The 27,516-nt window shown below is 28.3% G+C and overlaps 2 protein-coding genes across 4 annotated transcripts in view; both read right to left on the bottom strand.

Moving 5' to 3' along the window:
* LOC101503726 (uncharacterized) overlaps window positions 1-5,007 on the bottom strand; it is a 6,427-nt gene extending 1,420 nt beyond the window's left edge. The window contains exons 1-8 of one of the 2 annotated variants that reach the window (XM_012712391.3): window positions 4,763-5,007; window positions 3,641-3,808; window positions 3,301-3,413; window positions 2,499-2,577; window positions 1,990-2,018; window positions 1,204-1,297; window positions 861-950; window positions 538-727 (exon numbers count right to left, since the gene is read on the bottom strand). In XM_012712391.3, coding sequence (XP_012567845.1) covers window positions 538-727; window positions 861-950; window positions 1,204-1,297; window positions 1,990-2,018; window positions 2,499-2,577; window positions 3,301-3,413; window positions 3,641-3,784 — 739 coding nt within the window. In that variant the 5' untranslated portion in view covers window positions 3,785-3,808; window positions 4,763-5,007. The remainder of the gene's footprint in view (window positions 1-537; window positions 728-860; window positions 951-1,203; window positions 1,298-1,989; window positions 2,019-2,498; window positions 2,578-3,300; window positions 3,414-3,640; window positions 3,809-4,762) is intronic. The other variant, XM_004516982.4, reaches the window with a different exon arrangement.
* Window positions 5,008-21,839: 16,832 nt separating this feature from the next.
* Window positions 21,840-25,717, bottom strand: LOC101504055 (probable polygalacturonase At3g15720). Of its 2 annotated transcripts, XM_004516983.3 has the most exons (8): window positions 25,560-25,717; window positions 25,335-25,474; window positions 24,755-24,851; window positions 24,062-24,269; window positions 23,531-23,612; window positions 22,770-22,875; window positions 22,277-22,373; window positions 21,840-22,137 (listed from the first exon to the last, which is right to left on the bottom strand). In XM_004516983.3, the coding sequence occupies exons 1-8, from the start codon at window positions 25,704-25,706 to the stop codon at window positions 21,932-21,934; spliced, it is 1,083 nt and encodes a 360-aa protein (XP_004517040.1). In that variant the 5' UTR covers window positions 25,707-25,717; the 3' UTR covers window positions 21,840-21,931. The 2 variants fall into 2 exon arrangements, with proteins under 2 accessions (XP_004517040.1, XP_073224254.1); XM_073368153.1 differs by lacking the exons at window positions 25,335-25,474; window positions 25,560-25,717 and adding an exon at window positions 25,008-25,135 and having other exon boundaries at window positions 21,840-22,153; window positions 22,257-22,373; window positions 24,755-24,919.
* Between the last annotated feature and the right edge of the window lie 1,799 nt (window positions 25,718-27,516).

The following is a 27,516-nucleotide window of genomic DNA, read 5'->3' as shown; positions in this document are numbered from 1 at the left end:
TTTCCCTTTTTAAACTGGGAAAACATGGAGCACTGAAGGGATTTTAGATTGTGGTGGGAGCTGCAAGTCTAATTATTACATCGGAAATCAACTCCCCGTAAAAACATTTATCTCACTCTACTTTAGAAGCCAAGTACAGGAGTCAAGCTATTATTGTATCAGAAATAATATGGATACAGTCTAAGCTTCTATTAGTTAATTTTGTAATTTTTATTGAAGTCTGTTGGGAAGTAGCAGATACAGATCTACAGTTAGCTAGCATTGTGTTAACTAACAAAACTAATACGTAGCTTCTAGATATTCAACTATTGTTTAAAACTATAAATACTATGTTGTACTTCATGAAGAATCAAAATAACAATCAGTTTTAAGATTCTAAACACTTTCTCTCCTTTTCTCTCCTATTGAATACAAGACATTTATTATACTAATCACCAACTGAACAATGCACAAACAATTAAGATAAATATTACATATAAAATTAAAGAACACGAAGTGATGATGGAATAGCAGAACTAAGCACATCATGGTTCTTACCCCCAAGAATAGACTCGATAGTATTATAGTTGACACTTGATGCTTGAACACAAAGAATTCCACCAGAGTCCTCGCCTCGACTTTCACTCTCTCTTTTATGCTTCCTCTCATGTAATATATACTTATCTGATTTCCAGACACACTCTAATGTAACATAATCATCACTAACAGGGTAGAACTCTCTAAAAACCTGATTCAGTAATATACATCAGAACAGATGAAGTAATAATAGATTAGCATATAAATTATTATTTCCGATACATACTCATGTCTATGCATAAGTATATATAGCAGAAAATTTAGTGGTACAACTACAAACTAACCTCTATTCGCTCATGAGTAATTTTTACTGATTGCTTATTTCTAGACAGAGAAGAAACCATGTTGAACAAATAAACAACATCAAGTAATATCTGCACATGGAGAGTAAAAACTCAATCAAGATAAATGCACAATCACAGAGAGAGATATAACATAACAACTTAAATAGCAACATAACATCTTAAATAGCACAAATTATTTAAATTTACGGTACTAAATAATATCACCAGTATTTCATAGTTGATTTACAAATAACCTCACCATTCATGTCCACATTAAACAACTTCCAATTTAACTGTGATGAAACCTTGATTAAATATAATACATAAAACATGGGAGACTTACTTGTTGAACTAAAACTCGTAGACGCGCTAGCAAAGCCATGATTGTCACAGAAAGTCCCATGAAAAAGGATCGAGCAAACAATACAGATATCTCACTATTATAAAGTCAAGGAAAGAAATTTTATATGAAGATCTTTACAGATTACTCAAAAAAGATGTTCTAGAAGTATGCACTACATAATACTGGCGCTGACCATAGTAACAAATTGTAAGTGATTGTATGTTCTATTATTACAGAGTATACAATGACAAAAAGAAAATACAACTCGAGGATAAAATAATAGACTAATATCACAGTAGACAGCTAAGACATGCAGAGGAAAATGCTTCATAAACTCAAAATGTTGAGGGTTTTTTGTTTAGTTGCAAAATTTTGAGGTTATCAAATATGAAATAAGGCATGCAGAGGGCAACAAATCAATATAAATGGGAATGGCAGAGCACATAGATGATTTTGGCACGGATAAAGAAAATATATAACAGATTAACACTGTCTAAAACTAATCATGTAAAGTCCAAAAACTGTTCAGATGGTATCTTAATTACAGGAAACAAAAACGAAAAAAACAAACAATAAACTCATATAAATATGCATTTTGTATCATTTGGTAAGATCAACAGGTGTTTATATTATGAAGTAAATGAGAAAGGTTTAATATTCCTTATTATACCATGATCAAGCTATGATGAATCAACTAAACCCTGAGCATATAGTATAAAATGAACAAATCATTACAAAAGAAACCACAGGAAATGGGTAGATCACATGATATTAGCAGAAGGATACGTTGCAGCCTTCAATATTGGTTCAACCATCTGCATGGGAAAACAGAACATCAATTAAAATAAGCGAAAGGACTCAAGAAGAAATAAGCAATCCAATGCTAAATTTGTTCCAATGCATAGGGAAAAAAACCCAATTAGAATCTGATAGTAAGTTAGTGACTTGGGTATTAAGGGGTGCCCAAGTCCCACAACAAGTAGTATGGGATGCTCAGTGAAGTATTTAGGTGATTTCACTCTTCCCATTTGATATCTAGCTTTTAAGGGAGGGTAGCCCAAGGACTTGGGCACCCTATACTACTCGATGTGGGACTTGGGCACCCCATAATAGCCAAGTGCCTATTAGCATCAACTATTGTGTCGAATCCTCATAGTCATACTCTATGCATGGGAAGAGGGAACAACTTATGAGCCAGCACAGTAGAAACATAATGATCTTAATTAATTATTTATATGAAGTATTGAAAACAGCAAGAGATTATCTTATATATATATATATATCTGCAATTTCACCTCTGCTAGTAGTCGTGCAGATCCTAAAAGACGCTCCAAAAAATTATGCCTTTCATCATTGCATTTTCTCCTTTTCAAGCTGTTGTGGAACAGTAAGTAGACAATATTATTACCAACACAAGACCAGACAAATAGTAACATCACATATTGATGAAAAAAATTTGGCAGAAACATAGTTCAGAAGGCAATAACAAAATAAAGGGCAAGAAAGTAGCAAGACTGCAATCCTGTTAAATTATGCAAGAGACTGATCCATTTCTTAGAGGACTGAAATTTTGTGTTATAGTATCGTAACATCCATACTCACATACTTCTTTCTTTATTTTGTGTTATAGTATGGTATCGGTATCATTGTCCTAGCCACATAAGGTAACTAGTTTTCCCCCCTTTCATTCAGTCATTAAGGTGCATTCATATCAGTTTTTTTTTAAGCTAAAAATTTATTAAAAAGAAAAGAAAAACAATTGGGGGGACATAAACCTAACCCATGAATGAAAAAAGAGAAAGAAAAAGTGGTAAAAAATCCTCAAATCATGCAGGTTTTCTACTACCCCTTCAGTGGAAATTATATACTACAGCGTCCTTCTGCATTTTTTTTTTCTTGACCTCCATAAAAGACGCTCTACGTGAAACAATGGTAAGAGATGAAATGCATGAAATATCAACAGGAAAAACACTCTACATGTTTCAAACACACAATCATGTCACATCCTCAGTTATATTGATTTGATATCTAAATTGAATCTTTGCACATAAAATTTGGAAAAGTCCAAAGAAGCTTAAAGAAATAATATAAACGTACCTCTCTAAAAGATGAATCTTCTGTTTTGGTCTATCTCCTTTGATAACAAAGAAACACGATGTTACAAGCTCCTCCAAGTTTGCCAATTGCAGAAGCTTTAAATCCCTCCTCACCTAATAATTATCAAACCACACAAAACCCAGAATTACTTATTAAGACACATTGCATACATGCAAAAGCAATTGTAACTACACATTTTCCATTCAAATTTCCACGCAAATCCAATTACTCTTAAAAAAATTAAAACAGAGGAAAAAAGCTTCCACAAAATTTTCCAACACTAAGCAATTTCACATCATTGAACACTGACTTCAGAAAAACTAAACTATAGTGAGCATACCTTCAAAAGATGCTGGAAATAGGAACAGCGGCGGTGCTGGTTCTTATTCTTGTATACCAATCTTTCAAGGATGCCATATTCAGACTGCAGATGCGAAAGCATAGATGTTATTCGTCCCTCAACTGTTTCAAACTCAGTACCCATCGAATCCAAGAGCAAAACTATGAACTGCGAACCAAACAAAAAAAAAAATGAGCACAATTCATGCATTGTTAGTGCATGTCGAGTACCATAATATTATGAAAGTTTAAACTTTATAAAGTGCAGACACAAGTAATAATATTCAACAGCATCCTAACAGTGTAACAAGAAAACAAACTTGTAAACAATGTTATCGAAACCTCAATCTAACTCGTAAGGTGAAATCACTCAAGTTTCGCTTTCTTATCAATTTTTTGTTCCAAACCCGGCAAGGGTTCATGCAGAAACAATTCTAAAAACAGGGTGACTATATATCACATCAGTATATGTAATAATAATATAAGTTTATCCCTTTTTTCTGAAAAAAAAAAAAATAAGAGCTTATCCGTTCAAACCAACAAAAAGGGCTTAATTAGTTACTGTGATGCTCACCATGACGCTTCTTTCAAACAAATTGGACTTGGAGCTTTTTCTCTATACTAAAACCAAACTCTACATAAGACATTAATATTTCCCCAAATTTTCAAACAGACCTGATTTGAAATTTAATGGCATAATCGTCTCATGAATCAAAATACTTTAATTAAGAGGAGGACTCGACCTCTTGGGTTCAAACCAGAAAACTTAACGAATAAATTACTAACATTTGTATTTAAAAAAAATTAAAATTAGTAAATCGGTATTTCGAATCAAAACAACAATGTAAGGGATGATTGTTTCACTTGCTATATAATTTGTAGAAGAAATCTTTATCTTTATAATTTACAAAACAAACATGCACACCAATCTATATCTACAATCGCACCGATTTAGTGCTCAATCACGTAATCGAGAATCGGAGTTGAACTCAGTTGCGACGCAATTCTTTGGTGCGTTGCCTTTAGCAGGTGGCGACTATCGCGTCCGCAATTTGCGCTTACGTGCGCTACGGGAGAGGCGAATAAAAATCCCTAATATAAATATTTAAGAAAGGAGAAAAACCTAGACGCTCACTTTTGCGGTGGCGACTGCGTTTTCCGACGGCCAGCTTTTGAGTTCAGTGCAACTCCAACGTGCGTTTCTGATACAGAGGACAAAGCTGATGGAGCTGCCGAGTTTTATGGTTTAAGGGTTTAAAATCTGTTTAACTAAATAATCCTGCTTCTTTTCAAAAAAGAAAAAGAAAAGAAATTACCCTGCCAATCACGGAAAATTAATATCATTAGTAGCAAACAATAGCAAATTTTTACATGGACCATGAGGCAGATAAAGTCTTAGTTTTAGATCTCTGTTAAAATATTCTTTTTTTTTTTATACGAGTCAAGGTCTCAATTATATATTAAAAACCCTGCCTCGAGCCTCGAGTAACTATAGACAAAAAAAAATCCTACTTTCTTACTTTTATTTTATTTTTTATTTTGAATTTTAATTGTGTGATCAGCTCTTATTACAAGTTAAGTCTAAGTCTTTAAAAAAAAATTTAATTTTCAATTTTTAACATAATTATTATTTAAATTGATATTTATGTTAATTATGCTACTACACAATCAAGATCATATGCACCAGTTTATGATAAGAGTATTGTACCGTTAAAAGTATCTTAGGGCATTAATGACATTCTTTTTTTTAACTATAAAGTCTCTTAAAATATCATATTGAATCTTGCATCAAAAAATTTATTATTTGTGTGACCAACTCTTATCACTAGCCAAACCTTTAAAAAAGACTTTCAATTCCCAATTTTTGACATAATCGTCATTTAAATTGATATTTATGTTAATTGTACTATTGCTCAGTCAAAATTATATAATAATAAACCTATTTATGATAAAGGTATTGTACCGTTAAAAGTCTCTTATGACACTAAACACATTATTTTTCACTAAAAAAATTCTTAAAATATCAAATTAAACGTGTATTTGAAAATTTGCTATGAACACGGCAAAATAATTGTTTTTTACTCTACTTCCTATTTTCTTGCTTTGATTTTATTTTTCGTAATGAATTTTAATTGTGTGATCAACTCTTATCACTGCCATAATATATTTAAGTATGTGTTTTTAATTTATTCGTCTCTTTTTTATGTGTTAATATATTTTTCTAGTTTAGATGACATATTAGTAAGTACTTATATTCTAATTTATTAGTTTTTCCCCTTTATTTGAAATTGTAGCAGGATCAACAATCTCTATTTGATTGAAGTAGAAACTAGAAGAAAATTTTATTTCAAATAGTACCCTGTCGATCAGATTATATTATTCTATCCTTTAAAATTGATTACTTCTTGTACATAATTGATAGACCAATTACTTCATTTTAAAATAGATTTGAACAATTTAAATTGTATGTAAATATTTTTGGTTTCTTATTTAATATTGAGAAATTAAAATAATTGGATAATGAAAAATTAAAAGAAAATTGTATTAACCTTAAAACGTTCTTTAAAACATAAGGACAACTTAGACATTAATGGATTAAATTTATTTGTAGAACTTAAAATTCTAAGAGAGATAATACAAATAGAAAATGATACACTAATTGACATATTTAACTATATAAGAAAGTTAGATTCTATTTCAAATGCATATATTGTTTATAGAATATAATTAACAATTCATGTAACTGTCGTTTCAACATAAAGATGGTTTTCAAAACTCAAATTAATTAAATCTTATCTAAGATCAACGATGTCACAAGAAAGATTAAATAGATTAGCTTTATTATTGATTGAAAAAAATTATTAAACGAAATCGATTAAAATAATTTGATAAATAAAAATAAAACTCAATGTTTTAAAATTAAAAAAAAATATTGAAAATTTTTTTTAAACAAAGTTTCTGAAATTTTTCTCCAAACAATATTTTTATAAAAAACAATTTCGATTTTCTTCGAGAAAAAATTTTCAAAACAAAATTGAAATTTTTTCTAAAATATATTTTTATAAAAAAAAATTATATTTTTTTTCATAAACATTTGAAATTTTTTTAACTAAATTATTTCCAAAAAAAATTGGTTGTAAAATTGGTTACAGGTATTATCAGTTTTGCATAATCAAATTCATTTATATGGATTAGTTCTATAAACCATTTCTAATAAATAGTTTTTATAAGGATGTGGATTGGTTATGTGGATATACTATCCATGAGCAACATTAATTACCACTCCCTATCTCTAGCCAAATATAGCATCTAGTTTGGGGCCTTCACCAAAAAGATTTGTTCAATTATTATTAAACACTGGGAAGCTTTGAATCTTCCTCCACCTCTAACCCTTGATCCAACTCGGATTGTTTAAACCTTAAAACAAATGCAAAACATGTGAACCCCTATGGAGAATTTTGCATAATAGTCTTAATGTTAAAACAAACTTTATTTGAAGAAGTGTCTTAGTTGATTCTTTAATCAACGAGGAGGATGAAGACATCAATCGCATTTTCTACAAATGCCTTTAAACAAAACAGTTTTGATTTTAATCTCCTCTAGAGATCAGGTTTGACAATCTACCTTCTAATTTTCTCACTTGGCTTGAAAATATTCTTTTCACATCCTCTTTGGATATTATGGTGTTTATTTTTTCTATTAGTTATAGTATATAGTACTTTTGAAATAAATTTTATTTTCTTTCACATTTTTTTTTCTTTTTGATTTTGTCATTTAGTTGGAACTTTTTTTGTTTTTCCGTCTTGGTGCAGCATTTTTAGTTTTCTCGTCTTGATGCGGTGTTTTGGTTCAGATTTACAAAGTAGCTTTGACCCATGAAATATTTCAATTAATAATTTTGCATTGTCAATATTACAGATCTTGATGCTTAAGTATTATGAACATCTAAATTTTGTCATATTTGTAGGTATGTTGTTTTGTTCGCAGATTTATCTTTTTTGTTTTCAACAAAATTGAATTTGTATTGTATCTAGTGGCGGAGCTTGACCGAAAAGCTTGAGGTGGCGATGAGCAATTGGGGCAAAAAAGTAGGGCATTTCTGTATATATTTTTCAAATTATGGCATTTTAGAATTTAAAATTCAAAAGAGGGATATAGGCATCAAAGACCCAGCTATTTCTTATCCTTGTTTTACAAACAAACATCTCTCGCAATGCAAATCTCAAATGTTGGACATTGCATAGACAAACTGTTAGAATTTAATTGTGGTTAAATACAAATTATAGCAAATGTTTTATAAAAAAGAATATATCAATAATGGTGGATATTTAGGATTTGAGAGATTGTTGCTTAGTGAGCAAGATATGAGTGGTGAACTTCCATCATTAATTAATTACTATCTAGGATTTAATTCGTTCGGGTAAACTATCTATTGGAATATTGATTAAATAGTTAAATGACTAATGGTAGAGATCTCGCATCTGACTTTATAAAATGGTCTAACTTATCACAGTCCATTCAAAAATAATAGCTCAATGCATAATTTATTGTTTAAATAATTGACCATACTTTAAGTTAATAATTCTTAATAATAGATTATTGTCAAATCTTTAATTAATTAGTTAAATAATTAATCTAACAATCTCTCGCTTGGATGACAAAAATCAAATACTATAAGAATATGAATTTTAAGACTAGAATATAAATTTTAGTCAAATCACTTATCATCCAAGAGAAATAAGCTTAATGTAGCATAAACTAATGTAGAGGGTTGGGGAGGTTATGGTTTAAAACAAAAACTTAAGGTTATTAAAGGAAGTCTTGTTGAGGAGAAGTTGTGGTTCTCTAAGAATCATAAATGATGGAGAGGCGTGATATATCAGCCACTTTATTCTCCTTTTCAAGAATCCATATATAGTTGTATGTCGTGGCAGAAATCTGGAGCTTTGTGGTTAAAGGATGTCAATGTAAAACTCTTAATTCTTTCATGTCTTGATGGTGAATAAAAGTAAGCAAAACTCTATTTTCAATGTTTTGTAGGATGGAATCCGTGTGAAAAGAGTTGACATGATTCGGGGTGCGATGTTTGATCACTTTGAGTCTTATTTTTCTAGTTGACGTTGTAGAACGAAAAGAACACAAAAAATAAAGGTTTTGAATTGTGATTTAAAAAAAAAAATTACGTGGCTATGCTTAAAGTAAAGAACGTAATGCAAGTGAATGAAAATAGAGTAGAGATACATAACGATTTATCTTGGTTCACCCCCAACACGGTAACTACGTCTAGTCCCTTCAACTTGAAAGATTTAATCCACTAGTTTATCATTGAACCAGACTTACACTTGAACACCTACGAGTCACACTGACTATGTTCAATCTTCTCAACCTTCTAGCTTAGTATAGTCAAGCTATTGAGGAAGGAAGTTGCTACTGGGCTAGGTTACAACGAAAAGGTTTTTGGTTTTTCTGAATTAGCTCTCGTAGAGAGGTTACAAATTTTTTTCTTCAAGAGATTCTATTAGCATTAAAGTAAGGTAGCATGAGATTAAGAGTATAGGTGTGCTTATCGCTTATTGCTTGTATGTCGTATGTCTTTTGTGTCTTTCTTCTTTGAAGGAGGCACGTCCTTTATAACATATGATTAGGATTTCTGGTTGTTGTCCTGATTGCATAAAATTAGGATAATCTATGAAGTTTTGCATTGTTTCTTTGTGGAATTGATTTGTTAGAGATATTTTCCATAAAAAGACCGATCGTGTACTGATTCAGCATATCTATTTGAAATAGTTAGGAAACAGAGGGAACGATGATTAAAGAATGTCTTGAGATCTTTAGACAAGTAGCTAATTCAAGACATGTATCATAAGATGCGCAATAGTTTTGTCTTTAGAGCGTTAATTTTTTCAGAGCGTTGACTTTTTCATAGGATACGTAAAAGTTCAGAGTTGGGCGATCATACGCTTGATGCAATTTTCATAGGCAGAGTCAGATGCAAATTATTTGCTTATTAGAGGCAGAGGCAAAATGTTTCTTGTGTTGGCAACGTTCATTTCGTGAATCATGGTGCGTGCCATTTCTTAAAGAGATATATGTTTTTCTTATCTACAACACCGTTTTGTTGCGGTGTTCTATGAGAAGAAAATTATGCAAGATTCCATTCTCTTCACATAAGTTTTCAAAAAGTTTATTTTTAAATTCACCTTCATGATCACTACGAATCATTGTTATATAAAAATCTTTTTCATTTTGCACTTGTTAGTATAAGGTAGTAAATATTTTATGAAGGTGTACACACAAGAAGAAGGGTTGAATTATTTTATCTAAGTTGGACTGTTTTTCATTATTTGATTAAAGCTAGTTCAAATTCGATGACTTAGAGCAAAAGCAGTAACAAAACTAAGGAATGCAGAAGTAAAATGACACAAATTATTTATTGTGATTCACCTCCAACATGGTAGCTACGTCTTGTCCCCTCATTTAGAAGGATTTAATTCATTAGTTCAACTCTTTGAATTACACAACATCTGACCTTACAAGCCAGACTTCTCAAAACAGACTAATAATCTCAAACTTTTTGAGGAACACAAGCACCTTTAGTCTACAAGTCAAGTCTTCTACACACAATCTAACAATCCTAGATTGTTGAAGGCACACAACACCTTAACTCCATTAGTCAAGTGTTCTCAACACACTCTAACAGCTCCATTTTTCTTGAGGAACACTAAAGTCACTATCGGGTTGGGTTATAAGAGTTTGGAACATGATTGGTTTGATTCTAACAAATAAAATTTGATACAGTGATTTTCCACACTTACAATAAAGCACTAAGCACTAAATAAGAGGACAAATCCACAAACCCAAAAGTGATGTCAAATACTATGTGTGGGATGATCCATATTTGTGGAAATTTTGTAGTGACCAGGTGATTAGGCGATGTGTCCTGTAACATCCCAAATTTCATAATCAACTATTTTATTAATTAAATAGAATTTTAAAGAAATTAATTTGGTGTTAAAATTATTTTAGAATATACATTGATTAATTTTATGATTAGTTGTCCTTATATGTGTGAGTTTCTTATGGTTTGATAATTGTATATATATTTGATTTAATGAGTAATATAAATTATAAATATTATGTTTAGTTACTCAATTTATAAATATTATGTTTAGTTACTTAAATTTAATTATTTTATCATTTTGACTATTCTATAAAGATGGTAGTATTTTTATGTGATTATTTTGTAAAATAGTATAATTGTAGTTAATATTGTGAATATGAGAGTTTTTGTTATTAATTAATTTTAAAATAGTAATTACTTAAATTACTTTTTATAAATATTAGTTTTGAAATAGTGGTAATACGTTATTAGTGAAATTGTGTTAACAAAATTAGTTCTGGTAATAGTTGGTTTTATTTAATAATAATGATAATAATACTGAAACCCTAGCCGCTACTACGAACCCTATTTCACAAACCATTTTATAAATAAAACCAAAATCCTAGCCACCATCACCATCACCTCCACTTTTTTTGGCATCAAAAGCTTATAACTTATTTTCCTTGTCAACGACTTGGTGGGGCTTAGAGCTTTGTACTAGGAAGAAAAGCGGTCAAGGTAAGGGCTTTTCCCCACACAAATTGTAGTTAGGCCGTTAGTTGAATGACATGAAATAAATAATCGTGATTACTTGTATTTTAAAAGAAAATAAATGTAGACTAATAAAATCCCAATTTTTGTGAGAATGAATTTAATATTTGACTCTTATGTAGTAAAGTATGAAATTTTATGCGATGTATGATAAACAAAATTTAACTCTTATTATATATTAGTTGGAGTGTTAATTTTATTGTTATATGTGTTAAAGTGTTAATTTTTATGGCCTATATGATATCAAACTTTTATCTCTATGTGATAGTCCTAATTTTTATCATTATTTGTCTATGAATATGTGATATTCATGATATGGATGTGTGTATGTGTTCTTAATGATGTGTGATTATGGTGATGATTTTAAAAAAGTGGTTTTTGAATGCTCATGGCATAATTCTTAGTGGGCTGTGTGGGAATATATCTATTTCATATTGCATCTTCATGGCATGGCATATGCATCTTCGTGGAAGTTGCCTTAGTGGCAGGTTTTAATTTTCTGTGTGGAAGTTGCCTTAGTGGCAGGTGTGATTTACTATGTGGAAGTTGCCTTAGTGGCAGGTGTGATTTTATGTGTGGAAGTTGCCTTAGTGGTAGGTGTGATTTACTGTGTGGAAGTTGCCTTAGTGGCAGATATGATTTTCTGTGTGGAAGTTGCCTTAGTGGCAGAACTATATCCGGATCATGTAGTTTTAGGAGCATTCATCATGCATATGTGTTGATATAAAATTTATTAGTTTGTGCATTTTTTTCTTTTAAAGTAGGAAGTTTTTACGTTTATGAGTTTTGTGTTATTCTTCTATATGTCTTGCTTTGGTTTGATGTGGATGATAGAAAAAAATTGACCCTTACAACAACATTTTAGGTACTAATGAGTTCGAGGAGATTCAAGAGTAGTTAATGAGTGTTGACGTGTGGCGAACGCGGGGTAAACATGGGTTTTTGTTTCAAGACGATTTTGTAATAATGGAATTGTCCAATTTTTTTTTTAGTTCTTTTGATCTTTTGTCACAAACTTTTAAAATGTACTAGAATTATAGAAAATACCAAAGTGGTTTACATTCCGTTAAGAATAATTGTCTTCATATTATTTTAATTTTGAATAAATATTTTCTTAATGATATTGAATAACGTGATTGTTACTATTTATGTAAAATGAATAAATGTTAATTATTCAAACAACAAAAGATTCATAAACTTTTCTAAGAAATAAGTATTTTTTTTTTGTAACGTTTTGGATTAAAAATCCGGGGCGTTACATGTCCCCACCATGAGGCTCAATCCATTCTTCATTTTTGTCACGCCTCTCAGATAGGGGACATTTTGGTCCTCAACAGAAAGCAAGAAAAGTCTTAGACTATGGTTTTTTTTTGCCCACTTTGTTTAAGGATTCTTTTTAGACTTATCAAACTTATGAATAGTGTTAAATCGCAGGAACAACAATCACTCGTAGGAGTGAGATGCCTCAATAACCCATATTTTTTTATGAAGTATTTGATGTGAAGGGAGTTGACTTTATGGGCCCTTTTCTGTGTTTTTTTTTTTGTCTATATTTTACTTGTTGTTGATTATGTTTTGAAGTGGGTGGAGGCAATACCCACTAGGACTAATGATTCTAAAGTTGTTGCTGGTTTTGTCTGGTCAAATATTTATGCAGGTTTGGAATACCTCGAGCCATCATAAGTGATGAAGGCATTCATTTTTGCAACCGCACCATGGAAGCCTTGCTTCAAAAGTATGGGGTTGTGCATAGAGTTTTTACACCTTATCATTCCCAAACTAATGTGTAAGTTGAAATCTCAAACAAGGAAATAAAAACTTATTTTAGAAAAGACGGTGCAGCCAAATAGGAAGGACTGGAGCCGCTGACTAGAAGAAGCTTTTTGGGCTCATAGAACAACCTACAAAACAAAAATAGGGATGTCCCCTTATTGACTTATGTTTGGTAAGGCATGTCACCTCCCGTTGGAAATAGAGCACCGTGCTTATTGTACAGTCAAGAGTTGTAACCTTGAGATGGAGAAAACAAGTTTAGTGAGAGAAAGCTTCAATTGCAACAACTTGAAGAGCTTAGGCTAGAAGCCTATGAGAACTCCCAAATCTATATGTAGAAGATTAAACACATTCATGATAAGATTATTTATAGGAAGGAATTCTCCATCGGTCAAATTTTTTATTGTTCAACTCCCGCCTAAAATTATGGTTGGAAAACTTTGATCCAAGTGGATTGACCCTTTTGTTGTTACTAATATTTTTCCTCATGGTGCAGTTGAAATAAAAAGTGAAAACACTGATATAATGTTCAAAGTGAATGGACAACGCCTCAACTATTCCATGAGAGTTGTGTGCTTGACGATGCTCCCATAGAAGAACTCTATTTGGAAAAGCCCACCTACACTGCAGTTTGAACAGGGAGTTCTCTTACCTTACTCTTTATGTTATACTTGTTACTTTTATTGATGACAATGTTTAATTTAAGTGTGGGAGTATCATTTACGATTTTATTTGTTGTAGGATTTTCTTTTATTAAAAAAAATACATATGTACAACAAAAAAAATATGCATTGCACTGCATGCTTTTCATCAGATTTTGGGGTTGCAAATGCGGTGAGTTATTTTGAATTTGTGGCATGATGGGATAGTATCTTTGTATTCTTTGTACAGTAAGTTGGATTAAAACATTAAATTGCATATCACCTATGACAGGTCATTAACCTCTGTGAGATTTTGAGCCTTATTATGGATAAGACATTTTTTTTCCATTTTTTTTTCTTGTGTGTGATCTCACTCATGATTTCTTGTTACACTAGAACTTGACTAACTCTTGTCCGCATGCATATATTAAAATGACTTAGGCATTTGTTTATTGTTAAGTTACTGGCCAAATAAGCATACCCTGTAATTATCTGTTGTTTAAGCCCTTTTGAGCCTATTTATTATATTCTTTATTATATAGCTCATTACAAGAAGTGAAAACAATTAATTGACTCAATCTTTGGAGATAAAGGAGTTCTTCTTTAAATAAGTGTGTGGGTGCTCAACTCAACTTGTTCGGTTAAATTTGAGTAGTAGTAAAACAAACAAAAAAAATTAAAACTTAAAAAATAAAAAAATAAAAAAAACAACAAAACAACAAAACAAAGATGAATAAATGAGGAAAATAGTTATGAACAAAGAGAGTGTGAGAATAAAAATCATTGGTATTTTGGTTGAGTTGCCTTTCAATGTCACTTTTTTCTCCCGATCATTACTCATTTATCCTCTTTGATTTTTAGCCCTAGTCTCCTTAGGATTATGTCACCCTTACCTTGGCCCCGTTACAACCTTAATAAAGATCTTTTAATCATTATGTGCATGTGTTCTAAGTATAGATGTTAAAGACTTGTCCAACCTATGGTAGTGCTAGCTTCATGATGTGCTTTGAGTGTAAATAGTAGTTTAAACACTTCGGTTGCAAGAATTCTATATCTTATGAAGACTTTATCATTTATGATGAATTTTTTAGTTAATTTGTCCTCTTGTTTACTTTGATTGTGATGAAAAGCTATTCATGATTGTCATATTCTTTGAAACTTGAGATTAAAATTGTGTTCACCACTTTGCATTTCCTGATAATCTTTGGAATTGCATGCATTTCTTTGCTCGGAGTGCAAAAGCTTAAATGTAGGGGAATTTGATGAATGCATTTTGGCACATGTTTCTAGCTTTGTATTGTGATATTTTAAAAGCTCTTTATAACTTAGATTAGTTTTTTAGCATGTTTCTAAACTTTGGATCGTAAGTGAGTTTTAATGTTATTATTTTCATATTGATCCTTGATCGCTGTGCAAGCCATAACTTGAGCTCTGAGTACCATATTGACGCATGGAAGAAGGCGTTGGAAAGCTAAAAATCAGAGTTACAATTTTTATGTTGGCACAAAGCCTAATTTCGAATTTTACTGGGTCTAAATTGCAGATTACATGATTTGAGCCTTTTTGTAATAATTTTTAGTATCAAGCCAATTGTTTTTAGGGCACATATTTGAATACTCTATATTTTGTTTTTTTAGGGCGTTTAATTCGGTCGGGAGAAAGTGATACAACACTCAGAGTTTTCTTATTTTTGGATAAATATAACATTTTAGACAGAAGACCAATTTCTCATATTACTATTTTAGAATTTCATCAAGGCCTTGAGGTTGATTTTATAATGTTAATTTCTCATATTAATTATATTTCTTTTTATTCGATTATATTGTTATTTTGATTGCTTAATTCAAATCTGAATATGATTGATAAAATTAGTTTGACAAAATTATGTTTCTAAATTAATTAAATTATAGTTTTTCGAGCTTGATGGTTAACTATAATACATTGATTACTATGATCTTTAATCCAGAAACAAAATTTACATAGAATTGATTACACTCTTGATCAATTCTATAGTCAAATAAAAATAGAGTCATAATTTAAAAACTAAATATGTTGATAAAATATATGATTAATCTGAAATTCTCGAAAAAGCAAATTCCATTTTTTTTAATATGATTAAAAGTTTATTACTTCTATTTGACGGTGTGCGACACCGAATAATATTCAGGATATAATCATATAGTCGATTGCATAATTCAATTAAATGTAAATCATCATCTAAAGTTAAAATAAATAATTAATTGTAAATTATAACAAAACTGCAATCTTCATTACCCTACTATATTTACAGAAAATCAAATTGATTTCATATCCAAATCTTGTATTTCTTTTTTAATTTAATTAGAAATTTTATTTGCTGTCAGTTATAATTATCAAATCAAAATCAAAGTAATAATCACTAACAAAAGCAAATAAAAATTTACTCAATTAATTTCAAATTATCATTCTTTAAAAAGAAATAAATTATGGTATTGTGAATTAACTGTCACTATTTAATGCATGATAAATTTTCAAACAGTTAATAACACTTTGTCACATGTCACACAAAGATGAAATACGGAAAAAAATTATAAATAAAAAATAACAATATAATTAACTACAATTTTAATTTCTAAAACAGTTACAAATTTGGTTTGAGCAAATTCACTATTTATTTCTAAAATGGTGCAAAATACCAAAATCTTCAAAACAAGAATAAATATTGAGTTCTCTTTTGGAATACATGAATATTAAATTTCATTAGACTCACGGTAGTTAGAATTAATAATGTACTGTGAAGCTAATCAAATTAAAAGCGATATATAGAAAAATAGAGATGAAGGAGAGAAACGAGTAGAAGATATAGTGTATAATAATATTCTCTTATGAGTCTATTACAATGTGAGGAGTCTTATTTATATACATAAATAAATGAAGAATTTACTCATTGATGGACATCCACTAATAGTCCTATTATCACAAATCACATACTATTTTTTATTTATTTATTTATTATGAAAACAGCATACTATTATTCATTAGTTTGTTTCTTGAGTATGTACACCCTTGTTTTAAACTAATCTATCACCAAATATGTCCAAGCAACCATTCTATAATATTATTATCACAGTCTTTAATAAACAAAATGATTTAATACAAATTCCAAATTATTTTTATTTTTATTTAAAAAAAAATCATATTCTAAAAGATAATATACATATAAAATATTAGATCAAAAATTATTTTAGTTAAGATTTGAACTCGAATTCATCCGAAACATTCTTCTTTAACTAAAACTCATTAATCAAAATATAAATATTTGGTTTTTTTATTGTTGATTCAATTCATATATCCACTTAAAACGTGTAACTATTTATATAACCAAAATACAAATATTTGGTTTTTTATTACTGATTCAATTCATATATCCACTTAAAACGTGTAACTATTTATATAAGACATATGAAAACAGTACCCTATTTATTTGCTTATAAATAAATATTTAGTACCTATAAGTTAACATTGTACCATCTTATGTAATTGGCAACTACAAAAAAAATAAGTTTTTAATTTCATGATAAAAAAAACTATAACTTAATAAGTATAGTAAATGAATTAAAAAGAGAATGTGCTTAATATTGTAACTGAAACAAACAGAGATGTGCTTAATTTTATTAAGGAAAATTTTAATAATATAAAAAAAAGAAACACAACTTAAGTTAATTAATTTATTTACAAGAGTATACGTGTAAGGTATTAGTGTAAAAAATTTACACTCTAAGCTTATCACAATTTTTTATAGTCATAACTATAGAGGATGTTATCATAAAAGTCAAATTTTCCAATAATCTATCATATGTGATTGATTGGCATTGTATCCCAATAATATCAACGTGAGCCACCAAGATCATTGTGGTCATTTTATAGGATAAGTCTAAGGCATGACCTGAATAGGCGCCCTAGTTGCTCTTCCCATGTTTTGTTAGTAAAACATCATCATTTCTAATTGTAACATTTTCACTCATTTAACTTAATTTAAAATATATAATTGAAAAATTAAATTTGAACATAATAAAAGTATAGTATTATTTTCAATTAAATCAATGCATATTGTGCCATGAAATTTATTAATCAATCAACATGTAACAATACAATTCAAATCAAAATTAGAAAATACTACAAAGTAAACATGCATGCATAAAAGTACAAGGAATATTTCAAAATATGTCAAATTCCCTTAGCGAATTAAAGTCTTAAGCAACAATATATGTTGGTCCCATGGCCAAAATCGCTTAGACCTCAAGCATCCATTTTCACAATCAGTCCTCAAGCATCCATCAAAGACCATAGTAACTCAAAATCATCATGCAAGCATCAATTCAAACATATAAACACTAACAGAAAGAAGAATAATAGAAAGCAATATCAATCAACAAATCACAATTTAATCTATCATGATATGCATGTAAGAGAAACGGTTTCTAACACTCATCTTTTTGAAAAACTAAAATTTCAGTAAAATTCCCCAAGACTTATGCATACAAAAATAAGATCTAAGGGAAAATGGAAGCTCACTTTTCACTAAGTTTTCAATAGGTTTTTGTCTAACTTGAGTGTGTTGGATAGACTTGGTCCCTAATCCTATTTTTCTTCTTCTCCGTCTCTTTACACCTCTTTGTCTTTTTCCTTTTTGTCTCTATTTGTTGAGAATGCAAGGAGAAAATGTTTGATTAAATAAATGAGGGAATTTGGATTACAGGGGACCTGTATGTGATGTTTTTCTTTGAGGTTGAGAGAAAGAATTGAAAGTCGATGGTGGAGAGGAAGCGGGGTTTGGGTGGTTTGGTGAAGGGAGGGAAAGAAAAAGGGGGTAAGATTTATGTTTTTTTGTTTGAGAGAGTGATGACAAGGAGAAATGAGAAGTGTGGTGAGTGTATGTATGTAATGAAAATAATCAAATCGGAGTGTGTACTGTGTAAATAGGAGGGAATGAAGACTTTCTTTTTTTCCTTCCCTTTGTATTTTGATGAGTAGATAGAGAATGTAATTGGTCATCACTCTATATATACATACTATGGTATCCAATACCATACACTAGCAAACAATCTCTTCTCTATTTCTGCATAACTAGAACATGATTGTTGTAACAATATATATTATAGAGCATATCCTGTGATTAGATTAATTCCATCAAGTTGTATTGTTAGACTCACATTTTTTTCTATTATTAGAAGTATATGAAATATATTTTTATTTTATTTTTTCATAATTTATGATGTGGTTGTTATTATTATATTATTTATTCAATTATTATTTTTAAAAAGTATATATGTATATGACATGATTTATTTAATTTGACTGAATATTTTGTTAAATTGTGTGAAAATTATTTTAAAAAATACTTATAATAATGATACGATTTAACTAGTTTTAGAAAACAAAAATAGGTATTTTAAATTAGTCAACTGTCCAAATGTTAGTAAGTGAGAAAAGTCATATAAATCTCTAGTTGGTTATTAGGATACATTAACAAGAAGAAAATAGTCAATAGCTACTGTAGATTAAAAGAAAGAAAAGGAATATTGAATCCTAAATAGTATGCAAGAGAGGGAAAAGAAACATCAATGCAACTACGATGACAGAAAGAAGAAAAATCGGTTCCGATGGCCTATGGTTTCCAACTCCGTTTAAATTTTAGTATCACATCTCTACCTTTGAAATTGACTTATTTGTATAATCTATTAATATTTTTACTTTCTCTCTAATTCAATTTGATTAAATATTTGATTTTGAAATTATGACTTTTTGATGTAAAATTTATGTTTATAAATTAAAATATTAATTTTTATGGTAAAGTTGTTACTGTTGTTACTAATTAAAAAACCAATTTCTAGTAAATGAACTTTATGACGATGATGAATAAATTTTGAAAACGGTGTTTGATATTATTATTATTATTATTATTATTATTATTATTATTATTATTATTATATAAAAAATCATTTTTATTTTTAAAAGCAAAATTGTGATATTGATACTTGATTTTGATTTTTTTAGAAGTGTTCTTGATTTTGTAATGATATTAAAATAGAAACCTATTTTGATTAGAGAAAATGTTTATCTATGTTGAAAATTAATTTCTATCCTGTAGAAATTGTTATAAAAGCTATATCGTGTTTTAATCAATAAAAGTAGTTATTAACTACAAACTCAATTTTTATTTGGTTAAAATTTTATGATAGTTTGAGAGTTGAAGATATTTTTAGAAATTTTAATGATGTTAATTATAATAATTTTTGTGTTTGAAATTTGTTGTTATAGTTATTTCTTTTAGAAGATTAAAGTTATAATTTTTATAAGACAATTGTGTGTAGGTTGTGTTGATTTATAAAATAATAATAATTAATAATAATAATAATAATAATAATAATAAACTATATTATATTAATAAAGTCAAATAAAATATATTAAATTGAAGAAAAAAATATTACATTAAAAAAAATACATCAAATTTTAATTATCAGTTTCTTTTTAGATGTACTACAATTCCACATACAAAGTACGATGAGGATTACGATTAAAATGAGGATGAATCAGAATAACTTCAACTCGTTCAAAGAGTTAGATGAGTTCAACGACAATCTAGATGCCGGAGAAAATTTAGAATAATTAATAATAATAATAATAATAATAATAATAATAATAATAATAATAATAATAATAATAATAATAATAATAATAATAATAATAATAATAATAATAATAATAAACAAAGAGCACTGTAGCATGCATCAGAATAGATAAAGAGGCAGACCAAGCCGCCGCAAGAGAGAAAAAAAAAATGAAGAAAATAAATCCGGACGATCGGTTTATGTCCTGAAATTTTTTTCATATTATTATTATTATTATAGCGCTCCAACCAATTTAGTTTTTAAAGTATTAAAACCAACTAAATAGGCCTCTAAACTATTTCTCCATCAATCAACTTAATTCTTTCGCTAATTGTACCCGTTAAGTGGACGTTAGTAAGGCCTAAACTATGAAAATATTCCAAAATAGTCCCTAAACTATCTTTAAAAAACACAATTTAGTCCCTCGAGGTTCTAGTTTTCTTTTAAACATGACATTTGTCATTCTCTCTTATCTCTACTTCGTCTTAAAGACAAAACAACATTTATATTGACTTACACTTATTTTAAATTGTCATATTGAACATACCATAATTACTTAATAACTTTTATTTTTAGATTTTAACTTAAGTTTGTGACTTTTGATTTTTAATGACTAAATATTAAAAATAAATTTTACATTTTGACCCCAAACTAAGAAACAATAATCTGAAAAGTAGTTAAAAACATAAAATAGAAAGAAAGAAAAAAAAACACTATACTAGTAAACTAGATACATAGAAAAAAAACAGCAAATCAGAAAAACCATTAAAGTAGAAAAACAAATAAATCAGGAGAAAAAAAAAAGTTTCAGTAAACTATAATTAATCAATTTAGTAAACATAAATTGAAAACCAAAAAAGTCAATAAGATAATCCGTAAATTCATTACATTAAACTATAATCATTCACAAAATAAATTCAAAAACCAGAATTCATAGTGTTCATCCAAAAACTAGAATTTCAATACCTTTTTGAATCTTGAAGAGTTTGACAACAACAAAAAAATTGAATTTAAAGGACTAAATTATTGTTTTTTATGATAGTTTAAGAGTATTTTAAAATACTTCCATAGTTTAGGTACCACTAAGAGTCACTTAACCGATACAATTAATGGAGGAATTAATTTGATGGATGGAAAAACAAATTAAAGATCTTTTAGTTAATTTCAATAGTTTATTGACTAAATTGGCGAGAGAGAATTAATTTAGAGATTAAATAATAGACGATTTATATTTATTTATATTAAGTACATTAATAGAAGGATTCAAATCTTTATTGGATTGAGAATGACATATTATCAAAGAAGAAACAAGCTTCCATATTGCCTTGCAAAAGTTGATACTAACACTTTTTTATTTCTTTTACTAATATGAAACTTTATTAAAATAATGGAAAAAGATAAATTATTATTAATAACAGTGACACTTACAAATTTGAACTATATTCCTTTCAAAGTATAATATCAAGTTTTTATTAATAAACTGCCACTTCGAGTAAATTTGATAAATGATACAATTATTATGACACAACTTTTTACATATGGTGGTGGATAACATATAATTGATTCAAACAATATATTTATGTGCATGAGACCTTTGGAACAGTGGATTCAATTGTTCCTTGAAGATTTTGACAAAAAGCATTGACCTTTTTTTCCTTTTGAGAAGAAACAATGTTAATTTGATCCATTACAATATTGGAACAACCCAGTGAGCTGCAATCTAGTTTAATAGCTATGTCACTAGCTGAAGTTCCATCAATTCCATGGTATGTTACTTCACTCACTTCCACGTATGAATCCTATAATAATTTCCATAAAATTCAAAGCATAAATATAATTAAAAATATTATTGTAGATGTAATAGATTATTATAGTAGAAATGAAATATTTATATATGTGTACCTTTTCATTTGCATTTGCACCTTTAACGCCATAGTGTTGATCTATAATTATTGGGTTTCTTACATTTTGAAGATATATTTGGTCAAAAGTAATCTTTCTAGCATAACCTGATCCACCCTACAAAAAATTAAAATATAAAAAATTAAAAACTAAGAGATGATTATTATGAAAAAAAATGATTTTTTTAATCGTAGTTCCCATAAAATAAAACGAAGAAAAAATAAGCGTGAAAAAAACATAAAAAGGAAACACAGGAATAGGTTTTTGGAATTATTTTGTAAGTTTTATAGCTAGATCAATATTTTCCTTTTTTTTATGCATGTTTAATTTTCATACTTTTACTAATTTACATATGAGTCAGTATATTTGTTAATGTATGGAACTAAAATAAAGGATATTAGAAATGTCTACTTACATAATTATACTATTTGATTTAGAAAAAAAGTGAAGAAATAAGCTTCAAAATTATAATTAGTAGAGTAGATGTTTAAATATAGCATAATTTCAACTCACAAGAAATGTCTTGATTCTTGCTCCATTTGTGGTTCCAATAAAAGTACAATTATGTACATGAACTTCTTCAACTGTCTCATAAGAGTGATCTTTACCAAGACCAATGCTGAGTAATTCACAAATTTTTCATTATAATTTATCAGATGTCATAATTCAAATACAATATATATATATAACAAGTGTGAATGGACTCAAAAATATAACAATAACAAATGTGATAATTAGTTTTCACTTTTCAAATGCTAAGTGTTTGATGATCAACTCTTTCAATGTTCCAACTCTTAATTCCATATATATATATATTATCGATATAAAACTGTTTTATATTGACATCTAATAAAAACACTACCATATATAATTATGTTATGCTACTGATTTCAAATTACTCTTGCTAAAACTGGAGTGGCATAGCAAAATAGTAATTTGATTTACATTTACCATTCATATAATTAAAATTTCACACACACACACATATAAATTTCAAACACACATAATTTTTTTAAATCTTAATTAACCATCTGATTTTTAATTTTTAAGGTACATAAATCCTAGTAATTTGAAAATATAGTCGAGAGATAAGTAATATTTAATCGAACATTGTTCCAACTTATAGAAGAGTTTGGTCTTGAATTCTCTCAATTGAATCTTTCTTAATTTCTTGGATTCATTATCCACTTGATAAATTCAACAAGTTGGTTAAAACTAAAATTGAATTAAGTTGACATAAAATTAAAATACAAATTATATATAAAATATATAACCTTATTCCATGGCCTGGTCCACAAACAAGACGAGTAGCATTGATGTACGAGGAGCCACCATTGATCGCAATACAATCATCACCTATTGAGACAATTCATATTAAAATTTCTCATATATACTAAGTAATTATTTTAAGATTAATGATCTTTTGCTATAAAATGAAATATTAAGTACACATTTGAAATAACAATTTTAAGTACACTCACACTAATGTATGTAGGTATTTTTCATATATATTTTCTTCTTTTATATAATGATTTTTATTTTTCTTGTCTTTGGATTAAAATACTTTTACAATTTATATGTCTCATATTATTATAAAAGTATTTTCTTTACATATCCGTCATTGCAAAAATATATTAAATAAGAGTCTACTAATATTTTGTCATAACGGTTAATGAGTCTAATAATATTTGGCCATATCATTGAATTATAATACTTATACATATATATTAAACTCGTACTAAATTACAAAAAATTGTAAAATAAAAATAAACTTTATTTTATTAAGAAATATGAACTTTTGTTACCTGTACTAATTTTTGAATCTTGTATCAAAATATTTTTAGAACTAGCAATGTTAAAGCCATCAGTGTTGGGACTAGTACGAGGAGCATCGACTAATAAACGGGAGAATGTTGCACCGTTGCAACCATTTATGGCTATATGCGCTCCAGCACTATTACTCACCCTCAGGTTATTAACTGTAAGATTATTGCAATGATTGAAATATACGGCCTGTAACATCAACATGAGTGAAAAAAATGATTAAAATATATTATTAATTTTTAGGGTTTTTATATTAACAGTAAAAATAATTTTTGTTTGCAATTAATAATAAAAATAATTTTCTTGAACATTTTTACTATATACCCGACAATTATAAATTAATCATATGATTTCTCATAAGCAACTCAAAGAAGTTTTCACTTTTATAACCGAAAACAAATTGAATTTTTTTTTTTTAAAATGAAACATTTCTCTTATAAAATGATTTGAAACAATTCTCTTAGACCTTACTACAATATTATTGAATTTTTTATTTTTCGATGATAATATAGATATATTTTGTAAACTCATATATGCGTGCATTGCTAGCTTAATACTTTTAAAAAGGTAATCAAATAATACATATTTAAACAATAATGATTTAGTTTATGATTTATTCAATGTCAATATATAAACAAATTAATTAACATAAATTAGGTGTAGAATAATCATACTATAGGTCGAGCACAACTTCTGCATTCCCACCAAGTAGAACCATAGCCGTCAATACTTCCACTATTATGACCATCAATTGTGAGACCGTTTACAGATGTGATCCTAATCCAATATGACTTATCCTTTAATGCTTCCTTAGAAGGTGCAATTATGTTCCCTTCAAGCTACAACATGAGAGGAGTCCAAAATAAATTCATAAAAATGTATAATAATGCTTAATTACAAAAAAAAAAAAAAAGGTATTCAAACAACAATAGATTGGGGATTGAATCTCTTGTTGTAGCTGTCCGCGAACATCTTTAAATCTAAAGGAATATGGAGTGCATGGTGTATCGTTACTCATTACATTTACTATAGAATATATGTCTCATTCATTTATCTACTATATTACAACATATTTTTGACCTATTCAAACTAATTCAAACAAGAGAAAGATAATTAATTTTATTTAATTTTCATCAACGATTGAATAAATTAAGAATATTAATTTTGCTTCTAAATTATACACATATATATAAGAGAAGTTTGATAATATATATATATATATATATGAGATGTTAATTAACTATAGCTATATATATTACCTGTATGGTGATACTCGTGGCCTTGCAAGGACCTGTGAATATTAAATTGTTTACTAAGAATGATAGTCTTGGTGGTATAACTAGTGTTGCTGCCCCTTGTGCTTCGCACGTACTATTCCATGCCGTTAAAAATGCCTACAATCAATTCATTAAAAAATAATAGAAGGTAAAGTTTATTAAAATTAAAAGGACAAGAGATAATTCATTAAAAAATATATACTTGTGAATCGTCCGATTTGCCATCACCACGAGCACCATATTGCATCACATTATATATATTATCGTTTCTATCAACTAGATTCCACCTCTTACATAGACAAGTTGAAACAAAACTAAGAGCCAAAATTAAGGTGATTATTAGTTGCATGTTTGACACAATGAAACCTTTGCTAGAGGATTTTTTTTTTTTTTAAATAAAAAATGAATACCCTTGGAAAATAGGATTAAGGATTGCTATGGTGATTTGTGATGGAAGCTAGTAGTGGTGTAGGGGTTAAATAGAGTTACGTGAAAGATATAATTAATTAGGATTAAGGAATAGGTAAAAATTCAAAAAAGTAAACATGCAAAATCTTTGAAAATACTATCTCTAACGAAAAACAATGAATAGTTAATGTCTTAGTGTATGACTTTTATTCAATAATTTCCCTTTAAATGAGATTTTTTGGTATAAATAAATCAAATACATGCAAGTATGGAATATAACTCTTCAATATCTTACTAGTTTAGATAGAAAAAACTCATATATATCATTACATAATTCTTACAGATTCTTTTGACTTTGTCAAGGTAGAGAGATGCAACACTAGCAATGTTAGAACTAAATCAATGTCTTGATAATCTATAAAATCAATTAAATTTGTCAATCTTTTTTCTATGTCCAACTCTAAACCAAACTTTTATATATATATATCAATTTCACGTTGGTATTTAACTTTTGAATTTTGCCACATTTAGGTTTGCATGGTTTTTCGTTACATTTGTTTATTTTTCTTTTCATTTATTTGATGGGTGATTATTTGTTTAAAACATTACCAAAAAAATATAATTAAATATTGACCAATATTTAATATTTTTTGGTACACTCATTTTACGAGTTAAGAAATATATAAGATTCTCATAACACTTTTATAAGGAAATTAACACAACTTAAAAGTATACCTCAAGTAGTTTTTATATATATGATATAAATATTATTTGATAATTTAAATATTGTACTTTTAAAAATATTTCTTAACTGATGGTGAAAAAAAATGTATTTTATTCATCCATTTTTTATAAATAACAATTTTAAACTATGAAGATACAATGTCATGCAGGGCTAAAGGGTGGTTTTCTTGTTGAAAGGAACATTGCAGCTAAAAATATATGGATGGATGAATTAAAGTTTGGCTTAGATTAGGATTTAAAGTATGTAAGATTGTAGTAGGTGGGTAATGTTTGCAGGACGTCCATATTTCTATAAAAAGGTGTAACACCCGAAAACATATAATATATTATTATTTTTAATTAAGTATGATTTTAAAGAATTAATTTGATGTTAAAATTATTTTAAAATATATATTGATAAATTTTTTTAATTAATTTTCTTTATTTGTGTGTATCTCGTGGTATGATAATTTTATATATATTTGATTTAATGAATAATATAAATTATAAATATTTTGTTTATTTATTTATTTATTTATTTATTTAAAAATAATAGTATTTTAATTTGTGTTTTAGAGAATCTGATTTTAGATGATTTTTCTGATGTAGCTAAATATCACTAGAAGGGGGGGTTGAATAGGGATTTTGTTGTTTAAAAATAATTTTCAAGAGATTGTAAAACTATCCTCTCACTGAGGATGGATTTTTCCAACCCTTTAGTTTTAACTTAAGCAAAAGAGTAAAAGAAGAATATGAGAGAGACACACACAATTTTATACTGGTTCACCCAAATATGGCTACGTCCAGTCCTCACACCCTTGTGAGATTTCACTAACTTTCAAACAGATCAACCTCACGCTGAGGATGATTACAAACTGTGTATTCTTAAGTTTCACCAAGCTTACAATCAATTTTCAAATATTTCCAAGCTTCACTCACTAGGAAATTACAAAGTAGTATGAGAGTGATTGATACTTAATACTTTCTCAAAGGATATACAAAGATATAGTGTAGGATCAAAGAAAGTA

Source organism: Cicer arietinum, chromosome 5 (assembly GCF_000331145.2).
Source record: "Cicer arietinum cultivar CDC Frontier isolate Library 1 chromosome 5, Cicar.CDCFrontier_v2.0, whole genome shotgun sequence".
Taxonomy (NCBI): domain Eukaryota; kingdom Viridiplantae; phylum Streptophyta; class Magnoliopsida; order Fabales; family Fabaceae; genus Cicer; species Cicer arietinum.
Note: the sequence above shows the minus strand (reverse complement) of the source record. Positions and strands in the feature narration are given on the sequence as shown.

Excerpts from the sequence above, each read along its gene's own strand:
- LOC101504055 (XM_004516983.3), bottom strand. The coding sequence starts at position 25,706 with ATGCAACTAATAATCACCTTAATTTTGGCTCTTAGTTTTGTTTCAACT. Across the intron at positions 22,876-23,530 it reads GGACCAGGCCATGGAATAAG|CATTGGTCTTGGTAAAGATC; the intron begins GTTATATATTTT and ends TGAATTACTCAG. Across the intron at positions 22,138-22,276 it reads TCAACACTATGGCGTTAAAG|TGAGTGAAGTAACATACCAT; the intron begins GTGCAAATGCAA and ends CATACGTGGAAG.